This window comes from Lissotriton helveticus, chromosome 7 (assembly GCF_964261635.1).
Source record: "Lissotriton helveticus chromosome 7, aLisHel1.1, whole genome shotgun sequence".
NCBI lineage: Eukaryota > Metazoa > Chordata > Amphibia > Caudata > Salamandridae > Lissotriton > Lissotriton helveticus.
Window position 1 is genome coordinate 67,342,259 of NC_136068.1, and position 27,248 is coordinate 67,369,506.

A 27,248-nucleotide genomic window follows, 5' to 3' on the forward strand; every position below is an offset into this window, starting at 1 on the left:
TGACACTCTAACGTTAAGAGTAGACAACATGGCCGCTAAGATCGATAAGCAAGGCGAACGCCTGGATGATGCCGAGTTGCGAATCTCAGCAGGAGAGGACGAATCTAACACTACAACTTGTAAATTCTTGGAGATGGAAAAAATACTATAAGTTATTAAGAACAAGAATGAAGATTTGGAAGTAAGATCGCGACGCAACAACATTCGCATTACCGGACTTCCAGAGAGCACAAACACTGGCTGAATGGAAACCTTTGTGGAAGACATGATACAAGACATCTTTGGCGCGGAGGCCTTCTCCTCCGTGCTCATTGTTGAACATGCACACAGAACACTGGCATCCAAACCTATACCAGGAGTCCCACCAAGACTCATTATTGCCCGTATCCTTAATTATAGGGATAGGAATCGGATCTTAGGTCTAGCAAGAGAAAAACAGAAAATCATCTATAAGGGAAACAACGTTCTATCCCGATTTTACAGTGGCCTTACAGGCAGCACGCAAAGAATTTGCACCCATAAAAAAGAAACTACGAGATATGGGTATGGAGTATGCCATGCTCTATCCAGCGAGACTACGTGTATTTCATGGAGGACGCACTAAATTACTGACCACACCCAGGGCTGCCACTAGACTTCATCAAGATGATTGCCACTAAACGTAAAACACCGGACCGATCCACTGCTGCATCGGACTCTGACTGATGAAGCATGAACTCATGGTAACGTAATTAACATGTGTTGAGTCCTCAATTTCAGCGTTTACAACATAGCCTATGTCTGAGTGTGATTTCACTCTCTAATACCCACAGGAAACTAAGACGAATGTGGGACATCAAGCACGTAACTGCTCTAGAGTTACACATAGACATATGTACGCTCCTGCTGTAGTCAGTTGGTAATGTGCAAAGCAAATGTCAAATAGTGTAATACCAACTACCAATTGTACTAGCATTAATCCTCTTATCGACACTTACATGGTGCCTAGTGTGCCACTTTGGGGTACGAAAAGAAGTATGTATTCTGTTCCGTAATGTGATGTCTTAACACTTATTCCAGCCAATCTATAGATAAGTCTATATCTGTTCAATTTTCGTAACTGTTATCAGGCATTATAGAGGCCATGTTGAATGTGAAACACCCGACCACATCCGCCTATGCAGATGCAATTGTGAGCACTTAGCGGCCCCCTGAGAGGGCTCCCCGCAACAGTTGGTACGATGTTAACGCTGTTCTATTGAGCATGTCTTTGGCATGATTGGGATGCTAAAGTGAATGGGGGGATTTGGGGGTTGTTTTTTTTGTTCACCAGGCAATCGCACACACAGTACAATACAGTCAGCTGTAGCACTAATAGATCTATGCAAGCACAACAGAAAATATTATATGATATGGCACGCACACAAAATTTGGAGGTATTCAAATAAATTAAATCTACCCTTAATACTTTATAAGAAGCAGTAAAGTAAAACCGTCACTACTTAATTTGCTCACCTGGAATGTCCGGGTTTTGAATAACCCCAAAAAAATACGTCAAACATTTGCATATCTTGATAGACACCATATAGATATAGCCCTACTGCAAGAAACCCACCTAACGAAAGCAACCAAACATAGCTTAGGAAACAGACGGGCTGAAGCTACTATTATCGTCATACTCATCATACTCCAGAGGAGTTCTGATCCTAGTGAAAAAGGGGGTAAACTTTATTGTAAATCACACACAGACAGATTAATGTTGCTGATATATCATTGTGACTGGTCAACTTCGAGGTTACCACCTTCGATTAGTGAATGTATATGGACCGAACATGGATGACCCTGAATTCTTCAATCATATACAGAAGCAGTTGAGAGATCTACCCGGGATGGAGGGACTTTAATCTGGCACTAAATGATGACCTTGATAGATCAGGTTCTACCAAAGAACATCTTACCCGTGCAGTACAAATAATACAGGATAGTATGGCAGAATTCAATATGGTGGATGTGTGGAGATTGCGAAATCCACTTTTGCTATGGCAGCTACACACAGTTCCACCATACATAATAGCTGGTCGTGTATAGCTTACTGGCTCACGACCAAAGTAGCAAGTACTTGGACACACGAGATACACCATTTACCAAAGACCCTAGCGGACATAATCCAGTCCTGCTTTCTATAAGCCTGGCTAACTATATATCTAGCGTTTTAATGCCAAAGCTTTATTACATGAACCATACAATGTTGCTATCGGGCAAGCTATAGAGGAATACTTCCAATCAAATCAACACTCTGTAGATGATGCTAGCTTGATGTGGGAAGCATTCAAGGCTACTTTACGTGGAGTGTGTATTAGTACCATTGCAGGCATTCTAAAAGATATCCGTAACCAACTTACAAAATGTGAAGACAAACTCAAACATCTAGAGAGAGAATATGAACATACCCACATCACTGCTCTACTAGGCACTATACACAAAAATCTATCTGAATACCAGGACTTCACACATAGTGAACTTAACTTTGTGTTGAGGAGACCAACAGCAAGAACATACGGGGAGGGCGGTAGATCAGGACTCGTACTAGCACACAAAATCTGTTATGAACGCACACCACAGGCAGTAACTAAAGTTAAGGATACACAGGGTACCCTACAATACGATACATAAGGTATATTGGAACCCTTCATGTCCACATATGGAGAGCTATACGGCACACGTAATAGAGCGGACCAGCCTGAAATATTAACATATCTTGAGGACATTGCCATAGCCTGGTTATCGGAAAATCACGGGAATACTTAGCACAACCGATTACAATTGAAGACGTTACAGAAGTAATAAAAACCCTGCCCAATGGAAAAGCACCCGGGCCGGACGGGTTCACAGGTGAATTTTATAAAAAATATGTTGCACTCTTAGCACCTCACCTGGTAGAAATGTATGGTGATGCTCACAGCAAACAAATCCTCCCACCCACAGTTAGGGAAGCTCTGATTATAACCCTCTTAAAACCAGATAAGGACCCTGAAAACTGTGAATCTTACCGCCCGCTTTCTTTAATAAATACGGACACAAAAATACTAGCCAAACTTATAGCCACACATCTACAACCACTTTTGTCTAATATTATATTCCTGGACCAATCCGGGTTTATACCCCATCACTCAAGAGCACATAATATACACACCCTCTTCACACTATCCCATCAACTCAATCCAGACCTCAAGGCAGCGGCAGTCTTATTAGATGCTGCCAAGGCATTTGATTTGGTTGAATGGCCCTATCTATTTACAGCGCTACATAAAATGGTTCTACCCTAATCCTGCTACAATAGATCAGAATGTTAAACACGAAACCAGTAGCACGTATAAAAATAAATCAGTATGTTTCAGACACGTTACAAATCACACAAGGAACTAGACAGGGATGCCCACTTTCACCCCTGCTATTCGCAATTGCCCTCGAACTGTTAGCATGTAAAATTAGACAGCATCACAAAAATACAGCCCTACAATTTATAAATATCTCCCTGTATGTTGACAACATGGTGCTGTATGTTCGTGAACCACAAGACAATCTATCTCCCCTCCCCCGGGAATACATTATATTTAATAGACAATCAGGCCTTGAAATAAATTGGAGTAAATCAACCATCATCCCGCTGACGGAAATTACAACACCGCACCCAGCGGACTTTCCACTGGAATGGCAATCAGACTCTGTCCGGTATCTCAGCATCTGGTATCACAGAGACCCTGTGGTGGTTATATGAGCAAACTATGGCACTGCAATATGTAAATTGGAAGAAAAGGTAGGAAGATGGATACATCTACCTCTATCCCTGGCAGAAAGAATGGCTATAGTAAAGATGGTCATACTTCCCCATTTTTTAAATCTTTTTAATAATATTCCCATAACTCCACCAAAATCGGTATTTCAAAGACTGACAGCAAGCGTAACCCAACTTATTTTGGCTGTTAAACAAGCTCGCAATGAATTACACGCGCTGACACTCCCATACTTCAAGGGGGGCTTCTAGGTCCCAGATTTTCTGCTATACTATCTCTGTGCCCAGGCACAATATGCACACTACTGGTACCATCCGATTCGATAGCTCCCACATATGGCAGTTGAGGACTGCGATGCCCATCCAATTCCGCTTCAACATATTTTACCACAACCCCGCACACATGTCCCGAGACACGAAATAAATACCATTCGTACTACCAATCTAGCATGGCAGAGAATGGCGAAATTAGCACACTAACTACCACTGTATGCACCGGCATTGCCATTACCGCAACACCCGGCTTTTCAGTGACTCAAGAAAAAGTAAGCATGACACTACTGCAGCAGGTTGGGATAGATGTGATGGGAGATCTACATAATGACTGTGTAGCTATAGAAACTGACGACCTTCAATATATTAGCACCCAACCACTCCTCTTCAAATTTACATTTCTTAGACTAAGAGGTGCAATTAAAGATCTCTAAACAGCTTTTCCTACAGAACGACCAACACTTCAAGCATTACAAATGATCATCACTACTTCGCATAATATTCACGTAGTGACCAAACTATGGGGCCGATTAGGATGGGGGTGAATCCGCATCCTCCGGGCCGGCGGAATCCACCGCCGGCCTGGAGGATGCAGATTCACCGCCGCGGCCACAGGAAACACCCACCGCCAGATTAGGATGGTGGTGGGATTGCGGTGGGAGCAGCGGCGGACGGCAGGTCCGTCCGCTGCTGATCCGCGGGGTGTGGAGGGCTATTTGGTGGCGGTGTCTCCAAGACACCGTTAGCCAAATTACGATGTACAGAGAAACATGCTTTTCCACGCATGTGGTCTTTGGTGTTTGGGGGCCCGTTGCGGGCCCCCAGGGTGTCGGGGGGTGGGGGGTGCACATGGGGGGTACCTATGGTACCCCCCAGCATTTACACGCACAAATGTAAAACATGCATTTTTAAGCTTGCGGCGGGTGCTGCTTCAAGCAGCACCCGCCGCAAGGTTAAAGATACGGGATGTGACCGCCAGGGTGGCGGTCACATCCTAATTGCACCGGAGGGACCGCCGCTGCCCCTGCGGACGGTCCCTCCACCTCGGGGGTGGCGGACGGACGCAGGTCCGTCCTCCATCCTAATAGGCCCCAAAATATCCTATTACAGAATGACATAGCAAGCACCACACATAAAGCGTGCAATAGGTGGTCGGCTGTCTTAGATACACCCCTTCTCTAGGAGAAATGGACCACTTGCTGTGCTCTGACTGACCTGTTTACCCCGAATGGAAATCTGCATCTTATGCATTACAAGTACCTACATCAAACATATCATACACCTGCTAAAATAAAAAAATGTGGCCTTCGTTCAGATGCATGTTGTAAACGAAGTGGTATTGATGAAGCAGATTTTGTACATTTAGCATGGAACTGGCCACATGTTAGTGAATACTGGGAAACTGTAATAGAAATATTAAGTGCTATATTAGGAACCAAAATTGATTGTACAATCTGTATATGTCTGCAGGACTTGTGACAAATCTGAGGTCAGTTAACTGTAAATTCTGTGCAGTTGCACTATTATTGGCTAAAAGACAACTATCTATGTATTGGAAGGGAAAAACCCCCGAGTAAATAATGGCTGCATGACATGGTGGAGTGCAGGGACACACTGAAAACCTATGAAGAAGAGCTTCCATAGAGATCCAAACCCAGAGACTATTGGATACCTCTACCGCTTTACCTACAATCTCATTCAATTGATTAACTGCCTCCCACTATATCCTATGTTGTACTCTGATTGAAGATGTGTCAGTACTGTATATTGTATTGTACTAAACAAATGTGACATGGAAACAACCCACAAGTTGGGGCGAGTGTGCATACAAGCCTGTGTCTTTTATTTATTGTTTTGTCTCTTTTTTATGTATGTTTTGATTCAACTTACAATAAAAATTTAATAAAAAAAAAAAACTTACAATATTCTTAAAAATACAAATAATGGAGGGGTGGGGGTGTGGCTAAGATGGCAGCGGAGGGCATGGACAAGATGGCGGGCATGTTAGAAGCCAGACACGCTCCTCCATCTCTTGGAGTGCAACATTTGCTGGGGCCGGAGGCCTTGCTTGCCTGAGAGGAGAGCTATGAAGCCTCCCTGACCCCCACAGGGTCTAGGTGGCAAGGCTCTCTGTGTACCCTCTATGGCTGTTTGCGCACATGGACCCTCAGGTGGAGACCAGCCAAGATGGCAGACACTGCTCTGCGATGGGCTCGGAGCGGCTCGCCTCACATTGCCAGATGACCACCAGTGCAACAGGCGCTGCTACTGAGTGCTGCTGGTTCCGCCTCGAGGATTGGCGGACTTGTGCTCCTTCTGTGCTCCCTTTTGGATGCTACCCGCAGATGGTAGAGATGACGGTGTGGCTGTATGTGCCGCCTCCAGATACTGCAGCACATTGGAACATACCATGAGCTCAGAAGAGGGTGTCCCAGTGGGTTAACTGGATGTCTAATCTGTGACTACTCCACCAGCACTCCACATTGGCGGGACATCAAGGGTGCCCCTCCCCGAGCTGGATTAGCGCTCCCACCCTAGCCTTGCCTGCCACGTGGGGGAACATTCTTTACAACGAATCTTTTACAACGCACTACCATTACGACGCAACTTTTACAACGCAAGTTATTACAACGCATTGCGCTGGGGGGCACTCTAGGATAGGGAATAGTTTAATTACTATCCAACACCTTCCCTACTATCCACGGTGACTGGAGTTGGAATAGTAAATTAAACTATTCACTATCCAGCGCCCCCCAACGCAAGTCGTTGTAACGACTTGCGTTGTAAAACCTGCGTCGTAATGGCATGCGTTGTAAAAGCATGCGTTGAAACGTCATACATCTGTGGTGCTTAATGCTGGGGATGCTTGTGGTGTCAGGGTGCAATAGGAGCTACAACCTGAGCCTAAAATAAAAAGGACTCCCAGAACTGACTTTGGTCTGTGCGTGGCCATGGGGGCCCATGCTGTTATTGTGGGACTGATGGAACCTTCCTCGGAGCAAGGAGAGAAACAAATGTTGAAGCAAACCTCCAACACTGTGCAATAAACATCTGTGCCTCCGGTGACTAGTGCTGATGGCTGGCGGCCTGCACCCGCATGCTTACTGAGCACCCAGCATCCAAGAGAGCTATGATAAAGACAGACCCTCCCCTTTTAGCTCCCACTTCAGTGATGGTATACCATTGCACAATTGTATACAAAACTTGCTGGTGCTACTACCTCCCACTAGTACGCTAAAGTCCTGACCGGCTGGGATTTTCTTGGTGCACTGCTGGCCTGCCGGGTGGTTGGGTGGGGGGGCCTACTGCCCAAATGGCTGACTCCAAAGGCAAGAAAGACAACAACCCGCATTACATGCTAAAGTGATTCACCAGTGCCTCTTCCAAAGAGGCCCCCGCGCCTTCCTGTACCTCAGCCACGGAGGACAATGGACAAGATGCCACCCCGATTACGAGGACCTTGCTGGAATACCTCTTTGACTCCTTCAAGGTGAATCTGCAAATGGTAAAAAGGACCTGTCACAGGAACTACAGGACATGAGATGTGACCTGGGCTTACTGGGAGACAGAGTGTCCACCCTAGAAAAAAACGAGACTGCCTGGGGCAAAGACTACTGGAACGCCAAGAAGACCTCTAGCCCATGCCAAAGACCTTGAAACCAGGTCATAACGGAACATTCGACTGCGGGGGCGCCAAACAGAACTGAGGGCATGGACCATATGGGCTACATGAGAGCCCTATTCCTGCAAGCCAATCACATAATGCCTTTGCACTAGAGAAGTCTCTTATGGCTAGGAATTCTCATTTATGATCATCTTCCACTCGGAGGGCCAACTGAACCAGCCTCCAGACTTTCCTTGCAAGGCCTCTCTCCCCCCTCACTTGCAACAGTGGCAGGGGATACGTGGAATAGACTATTTGATCCACGGGTAGACATTTTCCATGTTCCTGACTGAGCATTGCTTGATAGACTTGATTTTCGGGTCTCCATTTACTATGGGCTAGGCCACCCAGACTGCACAATGCAAGTGTCCAAGGGCCTGCAACACATACAAGCCCCAAGGTCCAACACATCACCATCCGTTTCGTTCACTCATTATGGAAATCAAAGTTCTTAGCCTCAACGTCAGAGGTCTAAACCACTCAACTCAGCAGGCTGCGATATTGTCTCTCCTGGAGCGCAGTGGGAGCAACATATGCCTGCTCCAGGAGACACACTTTATATCGAGAGATAAAATATGGGTTAAATCTTTAAGGTTCCCCCAACAATTCTGGTCCTCTCTGATGGTCAAAAAAGGGGAGGGGGGTGGCCATGCTTCTTTCCCAGGGCGTCAGAGGAGAAGTGCTATGGAAAAGTGCTGAAATTAAAGATTGCTTATTGGCATATCGCATTTGTAAGGGGTCCCTTTCATTCACAATAGCTAATATATATATACTCCATATGAACAACAAAAACAATTCATTAAGACGGCACTATCAGATACTCTTCAGTCCCTGGATGCAACTGTTCTGGTGAGCAGCGAATTCAATCTAGTGTTGAATAATTAATTAGATCGATTGTGCCAGTCGTTCGGTCAGACCAGAGTGCTCTGAGAAAAAGGCCTGAGGTGGCCGAAAGATCTTTGGAGGCGCTACTACCCCAGAGACCAAGACTACACATTGTTTTCCTCAGCACACAAGACTTATGCACGCATAGAGTACTTTCTGGTCACCCCTACTATTCAGACGCTGGTCCTGGACGTGGTCATGGTTCCCATATCATTATCTGACCACACCCCCATTACACTAGCAAAGTGGGCGGATGGTGCACACTGAGCCCCCAATGACTAGATGCTACAAGGCAGTCCCATCCAAAACATAAACAGTATCAAGACATTAAACACTGCCTACAATGCATACCTACAGATCATGGCCAAGGACATGCTTTGGGATGCACTGAAAGCAGTACTCAGAGGGGATCCAATTATTGCCCTATTGATTCGAAATTACCGACTGAGGAGCGAAAAATGAACACAAGCAATAAAGGAACTAGAGATCATCCATGTGCGGAAAGGTGCCCCTAGGATATGGAGCGAGCAAGACAAGACAAGCACACAGCCCAAATGATTGGAACTCGACAGGACGGAATACACCCAAATGCGCCTTAAGCACAAATTTTACACTGGTGGCAATAAATGCAGCAGGTTGCTGGCACAGTGTCTTCGTTCTGAGAGGCAATAGCATAGGTAAAATCAGTAATGAGAGGTGGGAGGAAATCACAGAGGTCAGACAAATATTGGCTGTATTTCAGGAGTTTTACCAATCCCGATGCTCTGATGACACTATCCCTCAATGATGACACTATCCCCACTTACTTAGATAAGGCCCAAATAACAAGGCTTTCCATTGCATAGGTACAGAACATAGAGGGGCTGATCAGTCTCAAAGAGGTGATCTCGGCCATAGCTTGTCTGAAACCGCTAAAATCCACAGGCCCTGATGGCTTCTCACCTCTATTTCACAAAACATTCTGCCATGCCCTGGCCCCTATACAGATGTATGACATTACAACGCATGCTTTTACCACGCATGCCTTTACAACGCGGTTTTTACAACGCATGCCTTTACAACGCATAGCGCTTTGGGGTGCTGGATAGTGAATAGTTTAATTTACTATTCCAACTCCAGTCCCCTTGGACACTAGGGAAGGTGTTGGATAATAAATTGAATCTATTCCCTATCCTAGAGCGCCCCCCAGCGCAATGCGTTGTGATGGTTTGCGTTGTAAAAGTTGCGTCGTAAAAGCACTGGGTGGTAAAAGTTGCGTTGTAAAGGATGTCTCCCCCCCTGTACTCACCAGACTATTTAATACCTTTGCTTACACAGGGACACTCATCCAGCTTATGCTTGAAGCCTCTATCATGGTATTCCCCAAGCCCGGAAAAGACAACATTGCTGTGTAGGTCATATAGGCCTACCTTCCTACTCAATATTTATGCAAAACTCTTTATGGACATCCTAGCACACCGTGGGGCCAATACTAAACACATGCTACATATTATCATGTAGGTCCATTGATTCGAAAGGAGGCTCTCCTGCTAACAATAGGTGCTGAAAAGCCATTGAACAGAGTTGACTGGCCATACCTGATTGCTATCCGTAGTGCTTTGAATTTAGAGACCGATTCTACCACTGGATCCAGAGTGTTTTACATCTCTCCATGGGCCAGGGGGGGTGAATGGGGTCTCCTCCGATTTATTTCCTATACAAAGAGGAACATGTCAGGGTTGTCCTCTATCACCACTCCTGTTGGCACTCCACATGGACCCTTTCGCACAGAGAATCCGGTTGGACCAGAATATTGCAGGGGTCCAGTTCGGGGGTGCACCTTATACCATCAGCTTATATGCAGATGACATGATTCTGATGCTTGCCAATCCTCTTGTCTCCCTGCCGGCCCTGGTGGTGGAACGGCATCAATTTTGGCAATCTCAGGGTTCAAGGTCAGCCTACAAAAATCACCGATACTCAACCTGCCAGTGCCTCAACTCCATAAAAAACAGCTTTGTGCCCAATACCCCATAGAGTGGGCTGACACATATATCCCCTACTTGGGGGTCCACCGCACACCCTCTGCTTAGATGAACTACCAAAATCTTTTTACTGAAGTGCGATCTGAACTTATGAAGTGGCGTCATCTCTACTTCTCCTAGCTGGGCGGGGTGGCAGCAATAAAATAACTGTACTGTCCAAGATCCTCTACACGTTTCAAACCCTTGTGTTCGCGACCCCCCACAACTCCCTGAAACATTGCACCAGAGGCTTACCTACCTTGCTGTTCACCATGCCGCCCATTCTTGTCAAACTGGACTTCACCCCCAGTCTGCAGAGGGAATGCTTTTCTCTACGGAAGAGGGTGGCTGTTAGCATATTGGCTACCAATTTGTTGCACATGGAATTATCGCCTTTGATAGCCTGAAGCTCCGTCCATCACCACCCCCTTTTGTACCGCTTTTGGCCGCCATAAGTGTGGCAGGGTATGCTCAGACGTGAGTCCCTTGCTCACTTTGCCACTGGATTCAAGCAAGCCGGGCTGAAGACAGCTGGAATGCCAGAAACCGGTCCTCGGAAGCTTGTTTCCGGTCCAGGGAAGAGATGGCTTGGCAGTTCGGGCTGGACTGTTCCCATGAGGCACAGGGTCAGACTGATTTGCATAAAGCCATGTCTGAACTGGGGTGGCAGAGTGGGCTAAAGAACGGCAATGGATTAAACCCAGATCTTTTGACTGGGTGTGAGTGTTTGATTGATTCGGATGCTCCGTCCATCACCACCCCCTTTTGTACCGCTTTTGGCCACCATAAGTGTGGCAGGGTATGCTCAGATGTGAGTCCCTTGCTCACTTTGCCACTGGATTCAAGCAAGCCGGGCTGAAGACGGCTGTAATGCCAGAAACCGGTCCTCGGAAGCTTGTTTCCGGTCCAGGGAAGACATGGCTTGGCAGTTCGGGCTGGACTGTTCCCATGAGGCACAGGGTCAGACTGATTTGCATATAGCCATGTCTGAACTGGGGTGGCAGAGTGGGCTAAAGAACGGTGATGGATTAAACCCAGATCTTTTGACTGGGTGTGAGTGTTTGATTGATTCGGATGCTCCGTCCACCACCATCCCCTTTTGTACTGCTTAGCTCAGCAACATCCGAAAATCTGGTAATATCCAGGGACAGAACAGCCTCATGGGGGGGGGGGGGGGGGGGAATTTTTGTTGTAGGCACAGCCAGAATGCGGAACCTACTCCCATTAGCACTTCAGACAGAAAACAATCTCTTGGCATTTTGTAAACTTCTAACAACTAGCCTGTCCCACCTTCCTAACACCCTGCACTGGATTACAGAGCATGATAGGACGCCGCGCCTGGACATCTCCGGGTAGTAGCGCCTGTTATAAATCTAAATTTCATTTAATTTCATTTCAGTTTCATGCCAAGCTGAGTAAAGGGAGTCTTCAGACCTCTGCTCCTTCTTCCAAATTTGTGTTTGACTTTAAACCTGTGTGGCTGAGCCTTGACCTTCTTTATGGGTGACTTCAAAGATGTCTCTTCGGGTCAGAAGCTTCACATGGAGCAAAGAAGGTATTCATGAGAGATCTTCACACAAATTGTATGTATTGCCTTCATAAATCTGCCCATTCAACTGAGGATTGTGACATTTGTTTGTCAAACATTCAAACATCTTCAACCCTCAAGGACAGAGATGGCTGACCTCTTTGAGCCTTGAAAACTTATTCTCCCAGCACAGTCGAGGTTTTCACCCAAGCCTCTTATTCATCCTCAACACATCTGGTGGATGAAGTTCCATTTTCAATCAAATAGTAATTTACAAGTTAGAAAAGCAGCAGTTCTTCAACATGATCTCTTGCAGAGATTTTTCAGTTCATCAATGGGGACTTCCTGGTTTTCACATATCTGGTATATGCCTTTTTCCACAAGCCTTACATCTGCAGCACTGAGAATATCTCAGATTTATAGTAAATTGTGAGCATAAAGATAGAAAAAGAGAGCTAGACCGATGTGCAGAGTGTAGTATGATATGAATACATTTATAATGGTGAGGATGCACCTAGTACGTTGCTTTGAGAGCACTATGGATGGCCACAAGTGCTACAGAGTGGGTAATACCCAGGAGCGAGCAAAGCATTGCAAGCTAAGAGACTTTCAGATTTCCTGCTGTCGAGAGATATCTTTGAAGGACAAATGTTCTTTTTTTTGATCAACAATGGTTTCCTTCGCTACATTCTCTGAAGACAAAAGAAAGGGGGTTTGAAAGAGTAATTTTTTTTGTTGCAAACTAGTCCTGCATTTTTCACATCCATTGAACATGTTAATTTGGCCCAGTTCTTTGACAAAGGGGTTGGTTATCGAATGCTCACATTATGAAAGTCTCCTTTGTAGATTTGAAAAATTCTTTACAATCACCGAATTTAGTTTTCCAACATGGTATTACCTCTGATATTCATAAATGTAAGCAGGACAGCTTGTGCTTGGTCCTGGAACACATTTTTAAATATAAAAAAAATAAGCAAGGGAATAAAAATAAATCTTTCTTCCATTATTTTATTAAAAATTCAATTAGCCGAACCATTCAAAATAATGTATATGTGACTGCAGACACCACACGTGCAATGTTAAAGTAACAGGAAATAGTTCACCGATACATACTCTGAGATTGAGAAATGTGTCTCTGTCACTTTATAAGCCCTGGAAACCGCCCTTCCATCAGAGAAGGATGTCAGTCAGGCACTTATTTTTTTTCTGCTCACTGAGCAACGATCCTGAACACTGCTGCCTTGTTCCTGAGGTTGTTTTTCACTGCAGGTATTTTCTTCAGGATTATGCATTCACACCGTGTTTTAGGACATCTACAGTTTTCAACAGGGGTCAATGGGACTGTTTTCCTCCACTCTTACCCCTAAAAGAACCTGGTCTAGTGCCCCAAGAAGCACAAACAAGGCTACTGAAAGGAAGATCACCATATTATGAGTGCCCTCGTGAGGACCATCCCAGGACATAGAACCTATACAGATAAGACCTAGGCAAGGTTACTTTAGAAGAGTTTATTAGTCAGGACATTCCTGCAACATGAACACCAGTCATCACAACCCCCTAGAAGGGATGTATGACGTTACAACGCATACTTTTACCTCGCATGCCTTTACAACGCGGTTTTTACATCGCAAACCTTTACAACGCATAGCGCTTTGGGGTGCTGGATAGTGAAAAGTTTAATTTACTATTCCAACTCCAGTCCCCGTGGACACTAGGGAAGGTGTTGGATAGTAAATTAAACGTATTCCCTATCCTAGAGCGCCCCCCAGCGCAATGCGTTGTAATGGTTTGCGTTGTAATGACTGCGTTGTAATGGTAGTGCGTTGTAAAAGTTTCATTGTAAAGGTTGTTCACCCCCTAGAAGATACATTAGTCCATATTCAGGCTCCATCACAGATTGGTGGATCTGTCTTCCTGTACCTCGGACTCTCTTCCACCATGATTTTCACTAGTGGGTTTTTATAAAATCTTCTACTGGGCTGCCCAGAAGATAACCATAGGTTCCATCCATCTATTTTAGTATGCACTTATTGATTCTTTTTAGGCACTCCAGACGGAGCAATAGGCAAGATCTTATGTCTCTCTAGATCCTGAACATCTGGATCTAATCACTGACACATTTCTAATAACATTTTCTGTTTGATTTTTTATGAGAAGTCAAGAGAAATTCAGAGAAGCAAACTCAGAGCTTACATTTCTTAAGACAGTCCAGTTATAGACTCTCAAGTGGTGGCTTCAGGTTCTCCACACACAAGCGGGAGTGGACGGCATCTGAAATACATCGATACCTTTGTTGAGAATCCTTTACTTTAGCTCCAGAATAAATCAAAGAAAATTGTAAATGAGTGATGAAATGTAACAACTACACTACCAATATAATCATTAGTTAGGGATATTTAAGCAATCCATAAGACCACTGATCTAGTTCAAACAATTAAAGAAAAAATAATTTTGTATTGACCTGTCAGGGTAAAGGAAAGTCCAACAATTTTACATAGAATCACTTCATAACCAATTCTTAAGTGACCATTAGAGAAGATATAGGGAATAAATGTGTAGTTTCACTGTGCAAAATGCCCTATCGTGAGTTCCCAGGTATATAAGCATTCATAAACCATATCTCTGTAGAGTAACCAAAGCACGTTTGTGATAACAGAAGAAACTAACATTGACAAAGCCGGACCCAGCAGATGTGAATGCACAAGACTATAGGTGCATTTACACATTGCAACACCACACCTACAGTCACACTGACGTTGTATGGATGCCTTTACATCCAGACATCAAACATAAATGTACACACATGTACACAGACTAAACACATACAGGCACACCACACACTTTGAGGCTTATCCAGGTGCATCCACTGTATGATGGGTGTTTCTATTATCTCAGGTTCTCACTTCTTCTTTTATTTATTTGAATATACATTACGTTCTGTATGGCGAAGTATTTCTGAATGAGTATTTGTGTTTGGGAGCATGTGAATGTTCACATATTTACTTGGATTGGCATGTCTCCTTTAGTATATGTGTGTGTTCCTGTGTGTGTTTATGTGCAACTATGCAGCACTATGTCCCTATCTGTGAGTCTGTTTTGTGTCTTGCTGGCTGTATGTTTGAGTCTATGTGTTTCTCTGTCTTTATATGCATTTGTTTGTTCATGTGTTGACATGTCTGCCAGTATGTCTTTGTGTGTGGTTGTGTATGTTCATCCCTATGTATCTCTGCATACATGTGTATCTATATATAGATGTATGTGGGTTTACATGCATGTCTGTGAGTTTCTCTGCATGGCTTTGTGTGTGTGCCTCTTTGTTCTGTCTGTATGTCTTTGTTGTGTGCGCGTGATTTGTCTATATCTGTGTGTGAAATGTTTCAGTGTGTCTTTATGTGTCTGGTACTAGACCCAGGGGAACATTGTATCTGCATTAGAAGTGTCTATTGTCACACTCACTTTCGGCCACATGCATCAAGGTAAATTGCATTCGCAAACGGTGCGAATCGCAAAATTCGTCCGTTTGCGAACGCAATTTCCTTTTTTGGGATACATCATGTATTTTTATTTTTGCGCAATTTAAGGAATCGCAATTATGTTGCGATTTCTTAAATTGCGATTGCATTTAAGAAATCAACATTTTTGATTTCTTAAATGCAATGCATCACACTTTAGAAATTGCGAATTCGCAAATAGGGAGAGGTAAATTTCCATGAAGTTCACCTTCATGGTAATTTGCGAAAACTTTGAAAAATGCACAAAAGTGCATTTTTCAAAGTTTCATTTTACACACACACATGCCCTTGGGGTATGTGTGTGTGAAAAATGTTCTTAAAGTTAAATTTCAGGGGTGCAGGGGGGGGTCCTTTGCCTCTAGGCCCATAGGAATCAATGGGAAGGGATTCCTTAATTGCGATTCGCAAATTGTGAATTGCAATTAAGTAAATTTAAGAAATCGCAATCAAAATTGCGATTTCTTGATGCATAGCCATTTGCGATTTCTTAATTGCGATTCCTTAATCTTCGCAATTAAGAAATCGCAAACGGCAACAATGATGCATGTGGCCGTTTGTGTCATGTAGAGACAAGACCTCATTCTGTCTGCTTCACTGATGACTGCCACTTCCTCTCTTCACACAGGTGACATTGTCCTATAACACCCTGACTCGTAACATTCGCCCAGCTTTTGACATCATTGTGGACGCCACCTTGACGGATGCAACAGGAACTATCTTCTTCACCATCTATTTAAGGTAATGGCTCTTGTCAAAACCCCTGTGTCTAAAACTCGTCTCACCACTACTCTCTCCTACTGCCACTGTTGGCCGAGTGACCGACTTGAAGACCTCTCATATCAAGCATGCAGATTTTTCCTGTGAGGCGTGCTGTTATGCTATAACAGGACCCATCTCCAGAGATTTATTCAACATTCACCAGTCACTCTGGGATGTTGTCCTGCTCATCTTTCTTGCAGGTTTGTTTGCAATTCCCTGCTCCAAACAGGTAGACTCCAAAATTCTATTACTCTAAGGAATGTTTAGTCCCTAAGTTTAGCCACAGCTGTATTTATGTCACCAGTGGCCATCTAGTTCCTGTTTTGTCCACCAACAGGCATGGTACCAGAATATTGCAGTCAAATTATTGTTTGGTATAAATATCTTGTCCTCCATCTTGTTTAAAAAAATATTGTATTACTGTAATTAATAATAGATAATCTATACCCAATATTTTATTTTTGTAAATAATATTTAGGGCACACTTTTTATTCATAGAGTATTTTTGTAAACAACATTCTTACTTCCAGCCACCTCTGGGAGAGATGTGTTCTCATTTCTCGCCTGAAGTAATTGCCTCCCTCTGTAGCTTGTAAAGAAGGCGTCAAATGATGCATTGGATAATGTAAGCAGTGCTTTGCGGCTGAACCTTTCTTGACTTGGGTATTGTGTCTGGCATCCAATGAGGTTTTGTGTCTTCTATTCTGGTATTTGAGATTGATGGGAAAGTGTATTTTCCTTGCAACGTTCAAAGAAGGAACTGGTACTGAAGAAGACCCACTACTTTGTCATAGGATAGAAACCTGTCACATTTAAGTGAAGAATATGCAGTGCTAGTTTTGGTAGGGAGTTGGTAACACATTCTGATACCTGTTAAAAACCCACTACCCCATTTGGAAATTATGACAAATTAAATAGAGTTCCACCAGTTTCTAGTTTCACCCAGATATTTTGGCTTTTTTTCAGTGAAGTTAGTAATTCATAGAGGGGTGGTAACTCCCTTTAAGGCCCCCCATCAGAATTACAGGGGCACTGATAATGAGGCTGTCAGTATCGAGTCTCCTAACAAATGGATTTGATTTGATTTTTTGTTTTGTATAGCGCTCGAATGCCTGGAGGCATCTTGGCGCTGCTGCTGTCTTGAGCGATGCTGAAGGGGACCTTGTTGCTGCCCAAAAAAATGACCGTAAGAACATCCAGGTTTTTATCAGGTTCCTGAAGGCCAGGAAGTCAGAACATCTCCTTATGTCCAGCAGTAGACCGTTCTAAAGTTTAGCTGCCTTCAGAAGAAGCTGCTACTACCCCATGTAGCATATTTTGCTCTTGGGAGGTATAACAGCATTGCAACTGAGGATCTGAGTTTTCTGCCTAGGGAGTACTGGGCAAATTTTGCATGAAAGTACCTAGCACCTGAGTTATGCTATGCTTTAAAGGTTATGTATAAGGTCATAAACTCTATGGGCCAGATGTAGGTAATTTTATTTTACCACCTCTTAAATACCGATTCATACCGAATCGGTATTTAAGAGGTGGTAAAATAGAGGGGGGGAGATGTAGGTATTTCAGAATCGGTAAATACCGAATCGTTAAGATTCGGTATTTACCGATTCTGTAAATACCGATTCGGTATTGCCCATTGATTCCTATGGGCCTTGCAGCCCATAGGATTCAATGGGCAATATAGATTCTGTAATTACAGAATCGGTAAATACCGATTTTCACAAGGGTGCAGGGGGTGTCACTTTGACACCCTCTGGCCCCCCAAAACAGGCTTGGTGGCCATGTGGCAGGCATACATGCCCCAAGGGCAGGTCTGCCTGTCATATGGCAGAGGTATGCATGCACACATGTGCATGCACACCGGAATCGGTATTTTACCATCAAATAGGATTTGATGGTAAAATACCGATTCGGTAAGGCTTGTGGGACTCAGAAGAGTCCCACCTACATCTCAAATTTACAGACTCGGTATTTTACAGAATCGGTAAATTTACCGATCGGTAAATTTACCGATTCTGTAAAATTGAGTGCCCTACCTCTCAAATTCCATTACCAGTCGGTAACGGCCGAATTCGGCCGTTACCGATCGGTAATTGGCCACCTACATCTGGCCCGAAATGTTTTTCTATAGGTTACCAGTGCAAGTTGACTAGTGCTTGCGCCACCGACTTAAGTTTGAGAATTCAAGACAGAAGTTGTGATTCCGTATTTTGTTGTGTTTGAAGTTTTTGTACCAAAGTTTTCCGGATGCCGATGAAGAGAGCATTTCAGTCGTCCAACTTGGCCAAGATCTTTGATGTAAAAACAGTTTTTTGTAGATCATTCAAGATGTATGGGACTAATCTTTTTGATAAATTTTAGTGCATAAAAGCAGAAGAGAGTGTTTTTACTGGATGGTCAAAGTGGAGTTTAGCATAAAAAATTATTCCCAAGTTCCATTTTTTCTGAACTGGAATTGGTAATGGTCCTATATTCTGAGGCCATCAGATTGCCGACCAAAGAGATCTATTATTTCCGCACATAGGTCCTCTGTTTTACCAGCGTTTTAATTTTAAGCAATTGGTTTTCATCCAATGATCTATTTGGTGCTTGAAGGAAATTAATTTATGACCCACTTCTTTGTGATCTTTGGAGATTGACACCACAATTTGGGTGTCATGGTGTATGACCCTACTGAAAACCTAGGGATTTTATCTGTTTGATTAGGGGGGCAACATACAGGTTGAAAAGGGCCCTACGGAGCCTTGCATTGGAAGCTGAATTGGTTTAACGTGAAATTGCCCAAGGTTACATGATTTGTTCCATCAGTTAGAAAATCCTTAAGTAGAGTCAGAGCTGCACCTCTTTTTCCTAACTCCATTGGTCTGTTAGTCAAAATGGTGTGGTTGACTGTATCAAAAGCCAGTGAGAGATTGAATAGGATGAGGATGGCTTGGCTGCCACTGTCCATGATCCACCTATGCTCTTCTGAGGCGGTAAGCAAGGCTGTTTCTGTACTGTGAGCCTTTCTGAAACCGTATTGGGAAGGGTCCAGCAAACTATTGTTGTTGATTGAGCCAAATTACACCCCTATCTGCTTCCTTGAATTTGGCACTGATGGTCTTTTATTTATCACTAAACATGATGGAGGGGAATGAACACTTCATACCAATGCTCAATAACAAACCTGAAAGGACCACAGGCTCCTTCTGTAGAGTTTATCAATTTATTATAAAGCCAAAAATATTAAGATGTAAATACATATCATACATCTATTTTGCCTTTGCCCAGAACTAAAAAATGAAAGAATAACACTTTTAAAAAGGCACTTCAATAAAAGATCAATAAGGACATGTAGACAAGCGCTAATCCAGTGTTTTGCCTGGAAGATATACATATTAATTCTGCTCTCTCAACATTCTTAACAAGTGCATGGAAAAAACTGGAATTTTTAAAATATTAACTATTATACTGTTTGTATTTCTACATTTTTAAAAATTACTAAATTATCACTTAATTTGTAAAGTCATCGCCCTTTTACTGTATTACTATAATTTTACTGTATTACTATAATTGAAATGTTATATTGTGCATTCTCTTTTTGGTAAAGATTTTAAATAATTAATCAATAAACATTATTATTATTATTATTACATCGCAAAATCATCATAAATAGGTACAGGAAAATCAATATGGAGCCGATTCTACGAATATAAGTGATTCGGCACAAAAGGAATACAATGGTGAACTCCAAGAGCAGGATACGGCTTAAAATAGAAGCAGAGTCCAACTCTCTATTCTTGAGAAAATAAAACAAATCTGTCCCTACACTATACTAAAAGGGATTCCCACCTAATGCCCTTCTATCAGGTCCCAAAAGGTGTCAGCATGTGTTGACTTCCTAGGGAGTACTCACTTAAAATGGGTTGAAGTGCTTAAGGCTCTCCGAAAGCTAGCAGAAGTCTGGGGTCTCCGTCCTTGAACATCATGCAATATAGAATTCGATTTTTACTGATTCATCCTGGTAAAACTTCCCACTGAAACTTTTTCTAGGTGGCGAGGTCATGTACATTTAATTAAAACTTTCCAAATCGGCCAGTCGACCTTGGCTCCCAAGCGAGTCAGACACGGAAGGCATACTCCCTTCTCGCTTCCAGCTATCTTCAAAGCATCCCTTGTATCTGGCATTCATTCACCTGCAGCGAGATGAGAACACTGCTACTTTTGAAAACAACATGCATTTAAATATTTATTTCACGAGAGGCCAAGGAGATGCAAAACAAGTACAGTTTCAGCCTAGAAACTCAGGCAACTTAATATGAGTACGACTATAAGTTTGTCCTGCTCTTGCAACATTACGATACATATATGATGATACTGTAACATAATAATATGATAAACGTACTACTCACTCTACTACATACATTTTACTAATCACTGCACACAGTTAAAAAACATTTTATACCTCCATTACCATGGGTATATGCACCCCTAAACATCAACAGGGATGTGCCAGTAATTGTGCGCCGCAGCTCCGTCACCCATGATGCGCCCCATTTACAATGCAGTGCACCATGGGGCAAAAATGGCACATATGCGTCACGCATCTGTGCCGTAAAGGCGGCGCATTGCTGAAGTTGCGTCGCAAGCGCGACGCGGCTCCAGCAATGCTCTGGGGGGGGGGGGGGGCTATTCTTCCAATGCTGCGTCAAGCCTTACGCCTGCTTCAAGCAGGCGCAGGGTTTTGACGCAGCATTGGCCTAAAAGTGACTGAGTGAGGGGATATTTTGCTGACCGTAAATGGTGCTGCTGAGGGCGCTCCTGGACCCTTATCGTCGTTTACAACTTGCGGTACCCGCTCCGCGGGTCCCGCTGCGTTCTACTCCCACCTGGAAGCCTTGACAGTGTATTCCTGCAAAGCGTGTGTTGGCCAGGGCTCCAAGCGAGTGGGGCCGGACTTCAAGGACCAGAAGCCTCGGTAACCCGCGCCTCCCGTCACCTGGCCGCTCTCCCTGTCAACCACGCCCGCCTTAACATTCAAAAGGTTAAGAAGGAGGAAACGCCTTGGGATATTTTGCTGACCGTAACTGGTGCTGCTGAGGGCGCTCCTGGACCCTTATCGTCATTTACAACTTGTGGTACCCGCTCCGCGGGTCCCGCTGCGTTCTACTCCCACCTGGAAGCCTTGACAGTGTATTCCTGCAAAGCGTGTGTTGGCCAGGGCTGCGAGCGAGTGGGGCCGGACTTCAAGGACCAGAAGCCTCGGTAACCCGCGCCTCCCGTCACCTGGCCGCTCTCCCTGTCCACCACGCCCCGCCTTAACATTCAAAAGGTTTAGAAGGAGGAAACGCCTTGGGATATTTTGCTGACCGTAACTGGTGCTGCTGAGGGCGCTCCTGGACCCTTATCGTCGTTTACAACTTGCGGTACCCTCTCCGCGGGTCCCGCTGCGTTCTACTCCCACCTGGAAGCCTTGACAGTGTATTCCTGCAAAGCGTGTGTTGGCCAGGGCTGCGAGCGAGTGGGGCCGGACTTCAAGGACCAGAAGCCTCGGTAACCCGCGCCTCCCGTCACCTGGCCGCTCTCCCTGTCCACCACGCCCCGCCTTAACATTCAAAAGGTTTAGAAGGAGGAAACGCCTTGGGATATTTTGCTGACCGTAACTGGTGCTGCTGAGAGCGCTCCTGGACCCTTATCGTTGTTTACAACTTGCGGTACCCGCTCCGCGGGTCCCGCTGCGTTCTACTCCCACCTGGAAGCCTTGACAGTGTATTCCTGCAAAGCGTGTGTTGGCCAGGGCTGCAAGCGAGTGGGGCCGGACTTCAAGGACCAGAAGCCTCGGTAACCCGCGCCTCCCGTCACCTGGCCGCTCTCCCTGTCCACCACGCCCCGCCTTCACTCTATTGGTCCACGTATTTAAGAGACGGTCCCTTCCCGCGGCGTGGGAGCGTCCCGGGACAAGGGCGGGACCGTCTGTGGCCGTCAGAGGCCGAAGGAGGCCGGGCCGGGGCCCCCCCCCTTTGATAACTCTGTGGTGTGGTTTTGGGTTTATTATCATTGGGTTGACACCCTTATTTAAACTCCAAGCAAATTTGGAACATAATCCCGGAGGTAACTTGCTTGTGACTCTTTATTGGGTAACTGTACTTGCCCCCCTTATGATTAATTATCCTTAGGCACTACTCATTTTTATTATTATTATTGTTGTTATATTTTAAGAATGTCTAGCTCTACTCCTAACCCCCTTCCTGATCGTGTGACTACTTCCATTCTCGGACCCCTTGATAAATTTTTTGCTAAAGCGACCAAGGACATTGACCGAGAGTTAGCTTTAGCTGAAAGGAGGGCCGAACGCCGTCTCTCAATTGAGCTTCTTAAGAGGCAGGTTCCACCCTCTAGTAAAGTGAAGTCACCTGGATGCACCTCAGAATATGCTGAGACGGATGCAGAGTTATTTAACACAGATAGTATACCTTTAATCTTTTAAGAAAGCCCGCTATCACTGGAGGTTTTGGACGTAGCTGTGGAAGGTCCAAGTGACTTGTCCCCGGTAATATCCAATAACCTTATAGATCTTAATACTCCTCTGCTTTTGGAGACTGTTCCCCACTCTATTAGTAACATCTTACCTCCCCCCCTGAAGATACAAACTGAGGTTGTGACGTTGCTTGCTTCCCAGCCTACCATTAAAACAACTAGAGCACGTGACAACCAAAAGACCAAAGGTGGGGTATCCTCCCCAGTTAGGAAGAGAAGGAGGAAGGGAGGGAAATACAAAAGTGGGTCTGACAACCCGTGGAAGCCGCCACAGGTAGCAGTCCCTAAAGAAATTTTGCCAGAGGAAGGGGAAAAAATTCTTATAGATGAGACAGAAGTAATACAAAGGAATGTAGACATGGGACATAAATCCACTCCTAAAGATGGCCTTTTGGAGGCTGTTGAAAATCTCTTAAAGGCTCTTATTCTTCCTCTGGTTGAAAGGCTTAAAAGGCTGGATAAAAAACTGGATTGCCTTTTACCAGAGGTTACTCCCCCAGAGAATCCAACTTTAACTACCCCAGCCATTTTAATTGAAAACAAAAACACAACTAGACAATCTGATAATAATCAAACCAGACAACATAATCCCCCAAAGAAAGTATTTAATGTACCTGCTAATAAAGATCCCACTGCTTTAGCAGGCACATCCGCTACTACAGCTTCGAAAACTTCAACTAAAGACAAGATGCTTTCTGTGGTTTCGAAGCCTGTTCATATTAATAAAATACCTCCTATCCAAACAAATTATTCTAATAGAGGCAAATAAACTATAAAAATACAGTAGATCTGCCGCCAGATTCTTTTAATTTTGTCATTGTTTTAATAGGCGTTCCTGCTGTCTCAGAGGGAATTGTGGAATCCAATACTAGCTTAAAGAATAAAGTGATCCATTGGTTACGTATGAATAGGCCACTACCTTCACACTTGAATGGAGACATTGTCTCAGTTAGAAGGTGCCAATGGGTGGGTATACGTCCTAAGGGCATAGAGGGTGATTTGATTATAGTTAATTTTCGGGACCATAGGGTGGTATCTTATATAAGTGATTGGTTTCTGGGTAGTAATAATGGAGGAGTGTCAACCCGGAATTTGACATATTTCTATCCAGAAAACATGATCTTCTCTTCGAATAAACCTCGGAATGGTTATGGGTTGGACTCCCCTTATCAACGGAAACAACTTAGGAATCAACCTATTTCTGGTCACTTTAACAGAAATGTTAACTTCTTTTCTTCGCTTAACCATCCTAATACATATTCTAGGTCAAATAATCACCTTCCTACTAATCCAAAGGACTTTTGGAACATTCCATCATCAAATATGTTCCATCCGCTGACTCCTATGAATCTAAATGACTGACTGAATCTAATTTTACAACAAAAAATACCAGTCTGGGATATTAAGTCTACCCTTATTTCTCTGGATGAGGATGTCATGCTTATGTCGGTGTTCCACCACCATTTTACCCTGTGTGATGATATGAAAGCAATAATTAATGATAAAATAAATCATATAGTGGATCCTTGGGCTAGGGAAAGTTTCCAAACCCACTTTGAAGAAAATAACAATTCTATAAACTACTGTGATGATCGAAATGATATTGTTCAAGGGAATATGGGATCTTTGTACAAATCAAAACCTAATTCTCATTTAGATCAATGGTCTGGGGATAGTACGTGTACTTTTAGTATTACAAAAACTCATCATGATGAGGGGTGTGACCGAGCCCATCCCATAATGAAAACACAACAGGAAAAAGAAGGTAACCAAGAGGAGTCTAGCAGTTTCCGTTTAATTTCTTGGAATATAGCGGGTCTTGGTCGAAGATTGGAGGACCAGGTTTGGTTAGACTATGTTGATTCTTTTGACATAGCCTGCTTACAGGAGACATGCAGTACGGTGGATCAGAGTTTGGATGGTTTTCAAATGTTTAATGTTTCTGCAATACCATCGCAATCAGGGAGAGCTAAGGGTGGGCTTATGACAGCGATCTCTGTAAAGCATAATTCAATATATGTGAGCAAAGTGGTGGAATCACCTTGGTACCAATTACTCCTGATCAAGGATTTATTTCCGGAAAATCTTCTTCTCATAAATTGGTACTATAATATATTTGACCCCCATGAAACTGTAATCATTGATAATCTACAGTAAGAGATTGTTAAGGTGACAAACAGGGTCTTCCCTCTTTCCATCATATGGTTAGGCGATTATAATTGCAAGCTATGTAAGTTTAGTGGGTCCAGGGTGTGTGGTCTGATGGACCTAACCGACCAACCTATGGCCCATTTCATCCATTCTAAACAAGGGGAAGCTCTAAACAGTATCATCATGAATAATGATCTATGTATCTTGGATATGCCCAGTTTTTCAGGTGCATTGAATATACCTACCTTTCAAGGTACAGGGGGCAGAATGAGCACAATTGATTTTGCTATGGTGTCTAAGGGTTTTTTTTTCATTTTTTGAAAGATTTTAAAATTGAGGCGAACCCAGCTAGCGACCATAATCCCCTAATCCTGAGTTTTAATATGACTCACGAAAAAAAACCGTGCCCGGAACAACCGATAGTATATAGCCAAAATCAGGGTATTACTTTAAGGTGGGACAAAGTACATGTGAGGAAACTGGAAACGGATATTTTTAAGGAAAGTGCGGATCAGATAGAATCTTGTTTGACACCTATATCCGATCCAGATTACATAATTAAGAGCTTCGAAATATTACTGGGAAATGTCGCTTCACATCTTGTAAAGATTGGGGGGAGGAATCAACATCGAGGGCCCAAATGGTTTGATGCTGAATGTTCTTCTGCCCAAACACACCTAACAAAGGCCTTACGTCGAGACCCACGTGACAGAGAAATGGTTCGACTGGCCAGGAAAAGATATAGTGAGGCGGTTAGAAAGAGGAAAAATGATCTGAGGACCAAAGCATGGGAAGACCTGGATAAAGCGGTGGATCTAAGGGATAATAGGCTCTTTTGGGAGATAATAAATAGGCCTTTCCTAAAAACAGGGGAAGACAATACCATCCGAGTGCATATACCTGAAGACTCCTGGGTAGCCCATTATAGTAAAATCTTTAATCCCAATGAGATATTGCTGACCCCTACCATGGGAGAGGGTGGATATAGTAATGTTAACACGGAATCAGCAAAGCTACTCAGTGATTCATTAACGCTTTCGGAAGTGGAGCTAGCTTTGACTAAGGGGGCAGCTTTAAAGGCCCCTGGCCCCGATGCAGTGCCCTTAGACTTTTTTAAACATAATTTGGAGATCTGGTCCCCATTACTTTTGAATGTCTTTAAGGCATTAGTACTGGGGCCCGATGTAGGTAAATCCCATTATTGTAGAATCCCAGGGCCCGATGTAGGTAAATCCCATTTACCGATTTTGAAATACCGAATTTTACCGATTCGGTATTTCAAAATCGGTAAATGGGATGTAGGTCCCAACATCTGGATTCGTTACCGAATCCTTAACAATTCTTTAATTACCGATTCGGTAAATACCGAATCGGTAATGCCCATTCATTCCTATGGGCTTTGAAGCCCATAGGAATGATTAGGCATTACCGATTCGGTATTTACCGAATCGGTAATTAAAGAATTCACAAGGGTGCAGGGGGTGTCACTTTGACACCCTCTAGCACCCCCAAAACGGGCATGTGTGCAATGTGGCACACAGACATGCCCTAAGGGCACGTCTGTCTGTCACATGGCACATGTGTACATGCACAGATGTGCATGTACACAGGAATCGGTTTTTTACCATGGATTTGTATTCCATGGTAAAATACCGATTCTGTAAGCCATGTGCTGATGGAACATAGGCTACCTACATTGCATTTTCGGTAATTTTACCGAATCGTTATCATTACCGAATCGGTAAATTTACCGATTCGGTAATGATAACGAGTCGGTGAAATTACCGAAAATGGGCCCCTACATCTCGATAGCCCTTTACCGATCGGAAACGGCCGAAAATCGGTATTTTCGGCCGATTCCGATCGGTAAAGGGCTACCTACATCGGGCCCCCAATATGGTTTTAGAAGAGGGAAAGGAACTACTGAGCAGTCCCTGAACTTAGCACGGATTATGGGCAAGTACATGGGTGCCAGGAATAATTCGATTCACTTGCCATTCATGGACTTGTCCAGTGCCTTTGATACGGTATGTAGGGATAAATTGTGGCGCATGGAGGAGTCTATGGGGTTCGAGGAGCCATTGGTCACTCTGCTCCGTAGGTTGCACACTGCCACAACGGTTAGAATTAGATATGGCCCTGGAGGAGAGAAATCTAGACCTATATTATCCACTGAAGGTGTCCG

At 43.9% G+C, this 27,248-nt stretch overlaps 1 protein-coding gene across 1 annotated transcript in view; it reads left to right on the top strand.

The window, feature by feature from the left end:
* Window positions 1–27,248, top strand: part of LOC144768928 (alpha-2-macroglobulin-like protein 1) — a 451,046-nt gene that overhangs the window by 387,658 nt on the left and 36,140 nt on the right. The window contains exon 31 of the mRNA XM_078652935.1: window positions 16,263–16,375. Within this exon, the coding sequence (XP_078509061.1) occupies window positions 16,263–16,375 (113 nt within the window). The remainder of the gene's footprint in view (window positions 1–16,262; window positions 16,376–27,248) is intronic.